Genomic DNA, 12,315 nt, shown 5'->3' with positions numbered 1-12,315 from the left:
CCTGTGCTGGGGAGCTCCACTGGCTTTATAAAAGATCCTGAAGACAGCAGACATAAAATGCCTCCCCTCTCTCTCCCTTTGCTGACTTATGAGTCTGACCTAATATTTTTTGCCAATCCAGTTTGAATTAAGGTAATGGATTTCTAAATGCCTGAAGATACAATTAAATGTGCATCAGATGGCAATAAACTGGGCCATCTGAGGTTGAAATTGAGGCCAGATTTTCTCTGGCCTTTGGAAAAATGAAGGGACAAGAATCTTTGGGTTGCAAATGGAGGGAAAATGTGGTTTAAACCCAAACAACAGAAGAAAGATAATATTGTAAATGAGGGTGCAGCATAGCTGCTAAGTTTTGTGCAGCTCCATGTCTGAGTTATTCTGCATTTTTGCAGGTAATTGGTTTGAGGGACCACCAAACATCTACTGGATATGATGAGAAAAAGTTTCAATCCCTTTTGAGCTAGGGTGGATTCAAACTGACAACCTACTTTTGAAAAGCCCACTAGCAATGTTCAAATGTATCCAGTACCTCCCCAAGTGATAACTTTAAAAGTGGGTCCCATATATAAGTATGCTGAAGGAACAATAGGGTTACCAACTCAAGCACTCTTTTTAAGAAATGCTAGAATTAAATGCAACTCTTGAGTATATGCATTATGATTTATTCTTTAATTATATGATCACATTATATTTTTTCCCACATGGGCCATCAGCACTTTGAACCCAGGATATTCAGATCCACAAGAGAGACCTCTCTGCAACTTGAGCTAAAGGAGTAACTCATACCAAAAGAAGGCTGTTATACTCAATATGGAGTTCTCTCTAGAGTCTCTTTGGCAGTGGGTTACAGAATTATTTGTGAGACAGAAGTGGGATGTTGTGTTTCAGGATTCTTGGGGTGCAGTTATTTTGAAAAGTAATATAGTTGAGGGGGATGAAACTTCATCTGTCATATTAGAGAGCTGTATTCTATTCCCAGGGATAATTATAAGGCCTGTTCCTAATAGGGTTGTGAAATGTTTACCTGTTCTCTATAGAAGTTTGGTGGTGGAGGTATATCAGATATCTCAACATATTTGTTACTAGACTCTGATGTTATCCTCAAGACACTGTTCTCAGCCTTATTCATACGGGGCTTCACTTCCCACTGGATTTCCCTTCCCATCCAGTCAGTCATCCCCTCTGATTTAGCATTAGGGGAAGGACAGAGTGATCATGACTCCCAAATACCTGTTCACGACCTTCAACTTGAGAATCCCAATCCTAAAGAAAACTTCGCAATTCAGTCTGGAAAAGTCTGTATGGATCCTCTCATGTGTCAGTGCTCTCTCTACCACAACTATTTCGGGTTTGGTAATGGAATATTTTAGATGTCATTGGTTTGCTTTTATATTTTTAGGGATATACAGAATATAATTGTCTTCTAGATCTTGGTCTGATTCCTGAAGGGATTCTTGCACTGAAATCCAATTTTGGAAGTTTGAAGGAAATCCATATTAAGTTAATGAAGCCTTCTCTTGAACTATACTAAAATGCTCTAGTTTCAGTTTTCAGAGAGATTTGTTACTCATGGTAGTCTAGAGGCTGGTCCACCTTCTGTTTCTGTTACTAATAAAATATGAAATTTGAGAGCAAGAGCTGATCAGAACACTTTCCCCAAAATATGCTGTTTCATCAAAACTGAAACATTTTGTGAAGATGTATTTGTTTCTTTGAAACTTACAGAGAGGGTGAAGAGAGATTCTGTAGCTGGATGGTTAGGATGCTGGCATGGGATGTGGGAGACTCAGGTTTGGGTCTCTGTCTAATTTGGAGTGAACTGTGATGAAAAATTCTGCTCTCAATCAAGCATTGTCCCAGGCCAATACCCTAACTACTGCTAGGGGATAGAGATAGACACACATCTTTCCCCTGACGTAGTTCCATTTTTCATGAAAACATGCAACATGGATTGGTTTTATTCACATTAGAAGGAAAACAAATTTCAAAACCTCTGAAGTTGCAGCAAAATAGAATGTCACGTTTACATTGAGTTTTCAGTGTCACACTAATAGATACTGGTTGAATCAAATCTTTGAGAGCTAAGATACAGGATACTTTTTAAGTACACACACTTTCAGTCTCAGTAGCCCATAATCTATTCCTTTAATATGTTATAGTATAAGGTGTTTGTTTAATCACAGCTGGCTCACAGCAGATTTCTCTATTGTCATTGTAATTAATCCCCATTTGTTCATAAATAGGTGTTCATCTACTCTCTGTGTGCACAAAATGCCCATCGACTAACAAATGGGAATTCAGCAGTCACTAAGAGAAACAAAATTACCATTTCATAAAATCAAGTTAATCCTTTTGTTTGCTTCAGAATTCTCAAAATTTCTGTTTGGAATACCAGTAGAGGATTAATGAAAATAATAGGTTAGGTCTTTTTACACTCCATGCATTTTAAGTAGGTTGAAGCACTGATAATTTTTTCCATGGACAAACCAAACCAAAAAAGAAGCATAGTTCTTCAGAGACTATTTTAACTAAAATTCTTGTAATTTCATTTTTCTTCACTGTCCACTAAAAATGCAAGCAAGTCTACTGCAGTATTTTGTTCTATTATTAGTGCTGTTGTACAAATATATTGTATCTCTTTCTAAAATCACTAGGCTCATGCTTTTGTTAATTTTGTGTCATGACTGAAATTGGCCATATTTAGAGCCACATTTACCAAAACGTATATTTTTTTTTAATTTGGAAAAATTGGGTTTCTGATGTAATACATTATTTTTGCTTCATTAATCAACATTTTTTTCAACCATTTTGGAAAAAAGTGCCATAATAATAAATTGCTGAATAGGAATTACATCCAGTTGGATTTAATATTACTGCAAGCTACTGTGTCTTACAGTAATTCCAGAAATGGTTTATAGTCTTTAATCTGCTTGCTAGAGTAAATGATGTTACTTATTAACAGGGAACACACACCACATTAAAATATTGGTTGAGTGGATGAAGAATAAGTATCTTGTACTGCATATAGCAATAATCTTGATGATAAACCATCATTTGAAAAAATGCACATTCTAATGGTTTCCGAACACGTAAGTGTCTTATTGACAGACCTTTAAAGGGAGACTTCATTGTTTAAGGTTTAGTAATTGGAATAGAGTTTTTCACCTACAGGTTGCTGGTTCAAATTGAGCTTAGGTTGTAGAGACCACCAGTTGTTCCCATGTGATAGTTGTTCAGAGGCCTGCGTATATAAATTTCCATGACAACAATCATCATTCTTGACAATCCTGAAAAAGTGCTGGATCTAGGTGGAATGGAGATTCTTAGTGGTCTGCAAACCCATAGTTATCTCCTGTGCAGATTGACACTCTGTGGCAAAACAGTGTGGGAAAGCTTGTGCTGCCTCTGTCCATTTTGTCTATATTCTATTCGTGGGGGAATTCTGCGCCACTGTGTGCACACATAATTAATGTGCCACACACAATTTTTTTTCACAGAAAATAACTTCTGCCAGAAAGTTGCTGCAGTTCTGCCTTTTGCCCACGAGGGGTTGCTGTAGCACTAGAACAGAGCAACCACTCTCGGGTGGGAGAAGCCCCTGCTGCCAATAGGAAAAAGAGGAAGAGGTTGTCTGTCTGGCAGTACTGTACCTGTGGGGCCTGGTCAGGAGACAGGGGATATGTGGGGACGGACAGCATGGGGCTGGCGGGTCACAGACTGGGGTTCCTAATGGCTATTAGGGAAGAACAGACTGGGGCAGCAGCTGAATGGGAGTGGCGGCGCTGGGCCACATGGCGATGGGGGGAGGAGGGTGGCTGAGGGGACACAGACACACATGGGGACTGAGGAAGTGGGTGCAGGGCCACATGGGGGGATCGGGCTGGCTGAGTGGGGACACAGAGACACATGGGAATGGGGGTGCAGGGACACATGGGGATGGGGGGAGTGGGTGTCTGAGGGTGCAGGGATACATGGGGACAGGGACAGGTGTGCCTGACTAAATGGGAGAGGCTAGGGGTCAGTCAGGGTCTGCATGGCGGAGGCTCCCTAACAATCCCTCTCTGGCTCCCTCAAAAATCCTATTCCATATTTTTCCCACCCATATCCAACAACCCTCCGACTTCACTCCCAGGATCCTCCCTTTCCCTCAGCTCCTCCTTTACCCTGACTCCCCCAAGCCTTTGCCCTGCACTGAGGGGTGCAGGAAATATATTTCTGTATAGTAGTTTAAATGAATTACTCAAAGTTCTGTAATTACATGCCTAGTAAGGAATCTATTGGATAAAAAAATTCAGGAAATGTTTCTCATTGTTTGTCTGTATTGTTAGACATACTTGCTGACAGGTATTTTGAAATGCATTACCAAAATAGTTGAAACTGGTGTGATTGTATTGTATAATTTTGACAAATAAAATATACAGAATTTTTAATTTTTTGGTGCAGAATTCCTCCAGGAGTAATATTCTTTGAAAAATAGAGAGCTTATTCTCAAGAGCTATCAAGCTGGCACCTTTCACAGACACTAATATTTGCAGGAAGAAAATTTAAAAAATGATAAATGAAATGTGAAATCCATTCTAAGTTACAGCATTAGGAATTCTTGAGGAGATAAGTGAGAATTACTCTTTAAAAATCAGTGTTTAGATTAAATAAAATGGAGGTTGTATATTACTTGAACCTGGCAACTGAGTATTTCTTGTAATAAATTGTCTGTTTGAATTTAAAGTTAATCTTTAAAGTAAAGAAAACAGTTCACTCATTCTAAACCCACTAGTTTAGACTTCAGAATTAGATTCTTCTTCTCTCATTCTCTCTAAAGAGTCCTGAGATATTTACAGTTGCTTTTATTCTCAGAACAGCATATAGGCACATGCCATTTTTTGTTGATTTATCTGTGTCTCTGTGCTGTCTAGGTTTTATAGCATACTCATAGTAAAAATATCTGTAAGGAATTTGATTATTTTGTTGTTGTTACAGAACAAATATGTATCTGATCTTCGTGTGTTTGTTTGCAGAAAGCTATTGCCTACCTCTTTCCCTCTGGCTTATTTGAGAAAAGGGCCAGGCCTATAATGAAGGTAAGAACAATGTTCATTCATAGATTCATAGATACTAAGGTCAGAAGGGACCATTCTGATCATCTAGTCCGACCTCCTGCACAACGCAGGCCACAGAATCTCACCCACCCACTCCTATGAAAAACCTCACCCATGTCTGAGCTATTGAAGTCCTTAAATCATGGTTCAAAGACTTCAAGGAGCAGAGAAGCCTCCCTCAAGTCAACCATGCCCCATGCTACAGAGGAAGGCGAAAAACCTCCAGGGCCTCTCCAATCTGCCCTGGAGGAAAATTCCTTCCCGACCCCAAATATGGCAATCAGCTAAACCCTGAGCATATGGGCAAGATTCACCAGCCAGATACCCAGGAAAGAATTTTCTATAGTAACTCAGATCCCATCCATCTAATATCCCATCTCAGGGGATTTGGCCTATTTACCCTGAATATTTAAAGATCAGTTACTTACCAAAATCCCATTATCCCATCATACCATCTCCTCCATAAACTTATCGAGTAGAATCTTAAAGCCAGATAGATCTTTTGCCCCCACTGCTTCCCTTGGAAGGCTATTCCAAAACTTCACTCCTCTGATGGTTAAAAACCTTCGTCTGATTTCAAGTCTAAACTTCTTGGTGGCCAGTTTATACCCATTTGTTCTTGTGTCCACATTGGTGCTGAGCTTAAATAATTCCTCTCCCTCTCCTGTATTTATCCCTCTGATATATTTATAGAGAGCAATCAGATCTCCTCTCAACCTTCTTTTAGTTAGGCTAAACAAGCCAAGCTCCTTAAGTCTCCTTTCATAAGACAAGTTTTCCATTCCTCGGATCATCCTAGTAGCCCTTCTCTGTACCTGCTCCAGTTTGAATTCATCCTTTTTAAACATGGGAGACCAGAACTGCACACAGTATTCTAGGTGAGGTCTCACCAGTGCCTTGTATAACGGTACTAAAACCTCCTTATCCCTACTGGAAATGCCTCTCCTGATGCATCCCAAAACCGCATTAGCTTTTTTCACAGCCATATCACATTGGCAGCTCATAGTCATCCTATGATCAACCAATACTCCAAGGTCCTTCTCCTCTTCCGTTACTTCTAATTGATGCGTCCCCAACTTATAGCTAAAATTCTTGTTATTAATCCCTAAATGCATAACCTTACACTTCTCACTATTAAATTTCATCCTATTACTATTACGCCAGTTTACAAGGTAATCCAGATCCTCCTGTATAATATCCCGATCCTTCTCCGAATTGGCAATACCTCCCAGCTTTGTATCATCTGCAAACTTTATTAGCACACTCCCACTTTTTGTGCCAAGGTCAGTAATAAAAAGATTAAATAAGATTGGTCCCAAAACCGATCCCTGAGGAACTCCACTGGTAACCTCCCTCCAACTGACAGTTCGCCTTTCAGTAGGACCCGTTGCAGTCTCCCCTTTAACCAATTCCTTATCCACCTTTTGATGTTCATATTGATCCCCATCTTCTCCAATTTAACTAATAATTCCCCATGTGGCACGGTATCAAACGCCTTACTGAAATCTAGGTAAATTAGATCCACTGCATTTCCTTTATCTAAAAAATCTGTTACTTTTTCAAAAAAGGAGATTAGGTTGGTTTGGCACGATCTACCTTTTGTAAAACCATGTTGTATTTTGTCCCATTTACCATTGACTTCAATGTCCTTAACTAATTTCTCCTTCAAAATTTTTTCCAGGACCTTGCATACTACAGATGTCAAACTAGCTGGCCTGTAGTTACCCGGATCACTTTTTTTTCCTTTCTTAAAAATAGGAACTATATTAGCAATTCTCCAATCATTCGGTACTATTCCTGAGTTTACAGATTCATTAAAAATTCTTGCTAATGGGCTTGCAATTTCAGGTGCCAATTCCTTTAATATTCTTGGATGAAGATTATCTGGGCCCCCTGATTTAGTCCCATTAAGCTTCTACCTCTGATATGGTAATATCTACCTCTATATCCTCCTTCCCATTTATCATGCTACCATTATCCCCAAGATCCTCTTTAGCCTTATTAAAGACTGAGGCAAAGTATTTGTTTAGATATTGGGCCATGCCTAGATTATCTTTAACCTCCACTCCATCCTCAGTGTTAAGCGGCCCCCACTTCTTCCTTTTTAGTTTTCTTCTTATTTATATGGCTATAGAACCTTTTACTATTGGTTTTAATTCCCTTTGCAAGGTCCAACTCTACTCAACTTTTAGCCTGTCTCACTTGATCCCTACATGTTCTGACCTCAATTAGGTAGCTTTCCTTGCTGATCCCTCCCATCTTCCACTCCCTGTATGCTTTCTGCTTCTTCTTAATCACCTCTCTAAGATGCTTGCTCATCCAGCTTGGTCTACAACTCCTTCCTATGAATTTTTTACCCTTTCTTGGGATACAGGCTTCCGATAGCTTCTGCAGTTTTGATTTAAAGTAATCCCAGGCCTCCTCTACCTTTAGATCCATAAGTTCTTCAGTCCAATCCACTTCCCTAACTAATTTCCTTAATTTTTGAAAGTCAGCCCTTTTGAAATCAAAAACCCTAGTTGCAGATTTATTTTTGTTAATCCTTCCATTTAGTTTGAACTGAATTAGCTCATGATCACTTGAGCCAAGATTGTCCCCTACAACCATTTCTTCTATGAGGTCCTCGCTACTCACCAAAATTAAATCTAAAATGGCATCCCCTCTAGTCGGTTCAGCAACTACTTGATGAAGGAATCCATCAGCTATCGCATCTAGGAAAATCTGAGCCCTATTATTATTACTAGCACTGGTCCTCCAGTCTATATCTGGGAAGTTAGTCTCCCATGATCATGCAGTTTCCATTAGTATTTACTTTATTAAAGACATTAAAAAGGGCTGTATCCATATCCAAATTAGATCCCGGAGGTCTATAGCACACCCCAAGCACTATCGTAGGAGAGGCTTTACTAGTTTTCTTCCCCAATGTAATTTTTGCCCAGACGGACTCTGTCTTATCCATTGCATCGCTTCTTATTTCTTTACATTCTACCTCATCATTGATATACAATGCTACTCCACCCCCTTTACCTTTGTTTCTGTCTTTCCTAAAGAGCACATACCCTTCAATACCTGTAGTCCAGTCATGACTACTATTCCACCATGTTTCTGTTATCCCTATAATATCTGGTTTCACTTCCTGCACCAGTAGCTCTAGTTCCTCCATTTTGTTACCTAGACTCCTCGCATTGGTGTACAAACATCTTAATTTTTGCTGTTTGGCCTCGCTCACATTTTGTACCCTATTAGGCACAGTCATTCTACAGCCAGTATAACCTATTAGACTAGTATCCACACCGCCCTCACTCTTTATATACATTCTCTTACCCACGGCTGTATCCATTCTTACTTCATCTTCTTCCCTCTCAATGCTAAAATCTGTCGTGGAGATTTTCTGGACATCTCCCATCCATCTCCCCCCAATTCCTAGTTTAAAGCTCTCTTTATCAGTTGTGCCAGCCTCGATCCTAGAAGTCTATTTCCTTCCCTACTGAGATGAAGTCCATCCCGAGAATTTTCTGACTACTTTTAGCATGGCATACTAACTTTTTTTTTTTTTTTTTTTTTTTTTTTTTGTTCTTGGTTTTCTATAGCATCCCACTGAAATTTTTCCAAAACAAAGAGGTAAGTATGCATAGCTATTTTTTTTCCAGGATATATCAAAGTTTTTATTATGAGCCTCTATGTTGTTTTTCTTTCCCGCAACTCATTTACATTTCCTTTATTAATATTTTTATAGCTTTTAATGAGGCACCTGAGTAATAAAAACACAAACCTTTCAAATGTAATATGAAATTTTGCTGATCTGAGGTCCTGCACCAGTGACAAAAAGTACAGCTAGAGTGAGGGTATGTCTACATTGCAATTGGAAACCGACGGTTGGCCTGTTCCAGCTGACTTGGGCTCAGGCTGCAGCACTGTTGAATTGCAATGTAGACATTCCAACTTGGGCTACAGCCTGAGCTCTGGAACCCTCCAGAGTCTGGGCTCCAGCTCAGGCCTGGATGTTTACACTGCAGTTAGCCCCATAGCACGAGCCCGTCTGTGGCCAAGGATTTTTAATTGCTGTGTAGACATACCCCAAGGGACCAGTGATCTTTTTAAAGAAAAGATTTTCTGCCATTGGGAAACATTTCTGCTAACATAGAGTCTGATCAAGAGCCACTGAAGTTCATGGGAGTCCTTCAGTTGGCTTTGGATTGACCTATAAAGCATTACTTTTTTTATTAGTATTTGGTATAAAATATAATTAAAAAAAAAAAACTTTCAGGTAAACTCAGTGCTTACGAAAAGTAGCAGATTGACAGCCTTGGAAACTGAAGTGATCTCTTTATCCAAAGAATGGGCACAGAACGTGCAGACTGTGCATGCTTTCTACCATTATCTGCCCTTGATCTTGCAGGATCAACTCTGCACTTTCTTTGCCTGTGCAATCTTTGGTCTCATTCCTAGTAGCAGTTTTTGTTCATTGGACATCTGTTCAGTGGAAACAATTTTGACTTCCAAAATCATTTTATATGGAACACTAAACAAACATTGCAACAACTTTTGGTTGCTACTATCCTGACCTTGAATTGAACTACAGTGGAGACGCATCATACGCACATTTAACTTACGCAAATTCAACTATATGCGCTCAGTAAAAAAAAAAAAAAAGAAAAATAACAATTTAAAACTGTAGTGTGGGCGATTCCGCCCACCATTCTACTCAATGAGCATATGTCCCAGAGTGAGTGTGAGATGAGAAACGTGAATCTGCTGTTTCCTCAGTTGGTCTCAGTTACCATGTGCTTCATGGTGTGAGCATCTCGCCAAGCTGAATGTGATTCTAGTGTTTAAAGATGCATATTGTATTTTTCGTACAACATGGCCCCGAACGCAAGCCAACTACTTCATCTGGTGCTCAACCAAAGAAACAGCGATCTGTTCCAATGCTGGAGGAAAAACTGGCTGTGTTGGACTTATTGAGAGAGGTATGTCGGTCTACAACGTGGCGTGTAAATATGGCTGCAACGAATCTAGCATCCGTGTCATCAAGATTCGAGAGAGAGAAATTCGTCAAGCCGTGGCATCAAGTGCTCCAATAACTTCTAAGGTGACAAGATAGGTGCGTGATAATACTTTAGTGAAGACTGAAAAGGCATTAAACTTATGTCTGGAGGACATGAACCATAAACGTGTGCCTATTGATGGCAACCCTTGCAAGAAAAGGTTCTTAGCCTCTATGCGCTGTTCAAACCTCCTGCCGAAGTGGGACAGCCTTCTGATGAGAAGGCATTCAAAGCCAGCCAAGGTTGGCTTAACAGTTTTAGGAACCGCTTCTACCTCAAACATGTGTAGACTACTGGTGAAGCTGCATCTGCCAATGAAGAGGCAGCAAAAGCCTACCCCAAACAATTAAAATCATAGAAGAAAAGGGCTATCTTTTGGAACAAGTTTTAATGCTGACGAGACTGGGCTCTTCTGGAGAGGAAAAAAAAAATGCCCAACTGCACTTACACTTCAAAATCAGAAAGACAAGCCCATGGCTTCAAAGCAGTTAAAGACGGTATGACTATGTTGTTTTGTGGCAATGCAGCTGGGCATTTAATAAAGCCGGGTTTGCTCTACAGGGATGCAAATCCCTTCGCCCTAAAAGGCAAGAACAAAAATCTCCTGCCTGTGTTCTGGCAATCAAATAAAAAGGCTTGGATGATGGCAGCATTATTTCTGGATTGGTTCCACAAGGGTTTCATTCCGGAGGTCAAGCAGTACCTCAAAGAAAAAGGACTTGAATTTAAAGTGTTGCTAATAGTAGACAATGCTCCTGGCCACCCTGAGGCACTCCTGTTTGCGCATAATGACGTTGAAATAGTCTTTCTCCCCCCCAATACCACCGCCAACCTCTCGACCAAGGCGTGATTCGCTGTTTCAAGGCCACATACACGAGGCTTATGTTCTCATGGATACGTAGCGCTATGGATGCTGATCCCAATCTTAATGTGATGGAGTGTTGGAAGTCCTTCAACATTGCCGATTGCATCACTTATATTTAAACTTGCAGTGGATGCAATCAAGCCTTAAACAGTCAGTGCATGTTGGTGAAACCTATGGAAAGAATGTTTGATTTTAAGGGTATCTAGATCATTGACAAAGAAGTGAAATGCATTGTTCAGGTGGCCAGGCGAGTGGGTGGTGGCGGCTTTGTCGACATCCTTGATGAAGAAATTGAAGAATTAATTGAGGGTCATAGAGAAACATTGACTAACGAAGAGTTAGAGGAACTGCTAAAATTGTCTACAGAAGACGAAGATGACGATGACTAACAGGAAGAGCCAGCAAGTTGGAATCTTCAAAAATTTGCTGAAGTGTTCCAAGCAGCAAAACGCTTGAATGATTTAATTTCTGAATATGATCCCTCTATGGAACGAAGCCTCAAAATCACACATAGTATTATGGACTATTTGAGACCGTATCAAGAAATGTTTGAGCAGCTCAACAGACAACACGACAGTTGCCAATCACCATCTTTTTCAAGAAAGAACAACCAGCAGCAGATGAGCCTACACAATCGACTTCTTGAGCTGAATCAGAGCCAACCACTTCACCATTATCATTGTCGTCGTAGACTAGCAAAGATATCCAGGATGAATGATGAGTGGTTTGGTTTATTGTTTTCCTTTTTTATTCTTTCGTTCTTGCTCGCTCTCTTTTTTATGTAATTAAAAATACTGTAAAATTATATTTTACATATGTACTCTTATATTGTACATTACTGTAAACACACATTTATACATATGACTGTACAGGGTTGTAAAGTATACACAAAACCATGTACAGTATACTGTACTTTATGGGTGATTTAAGGGATTTTCAAGGGTAATTTTGACTATGCACGATTTTCGCCTTACGCGCTGACTTTAGAACCTAACACCCGCGTAAGATGCGACTCCACTGTAGTGTGGAAAGGTTCTGCATCCCCAGAGCACTGAGCCCCCCAAAGAACACAATTCTGATCCTCAGTAATATCTTACTTTCTCCCTTATATGAATGCTCAGATATTAGCAGCTGCTGTCCTGAAAACCTTTAAAGTTAAAAACCAACTTTTATATCATCTGAAATTTTGGAACATCAGCTTTCAAATGGTATAAAACGTTAATTTCTAACTGCAGTGCATTGTGAAATATAAGCTAAAATCAATCAATTGAAGAGGCGGCAAGATGGTAATAATAAATGTGATTCA

General features: G+C 39.8%; 1 protein-coding gene across 2 annotated transcripts in view; it reads left to right on the top strand.

Moving 5' to 3' along the window:
* MRPS9 (mitochondrial ribosomal protein S9) overlaps positions 1-12,315 on the top strand; it is a 48,491-nt gene that overhangs the window by 13,434 nt on the left and 22,742 nt on the right. For both annotated transcript variants that reach the window (XM_038373163.2, XM_043512498.1), the window contains exons 3-4: positions 5,016-5,078; positions 8,687-8,717. In XM_038373163.2, coding sequence (XP_038229091.1) covers positions 5,016-5,078; positions 8,687-8,717 — 94 coding nt within the window. The remainder of the gene's footprint in view (positions 1-5,015; positions 5,079-8,686; positions 8,718-12,315) is intronic.

Source organism: Dermochelys coriacea, chromosome 1 (assembly GCF_009764565.3).
Source record: "Dermochelys coriacea isolate rDerCor1 chromosome 1, rDerCor1.pri.v4, whole genome shotgun sequence".
NCBI classification, from domain to species: Eukaryota; Metazoa; Chordata; order Testudines; family Dermochelyidae; genus Dermochelys; species Dermochelys coriacea.
This window is presented reverse-complemented; position numbering and strand designations above follow the sequence as displayed.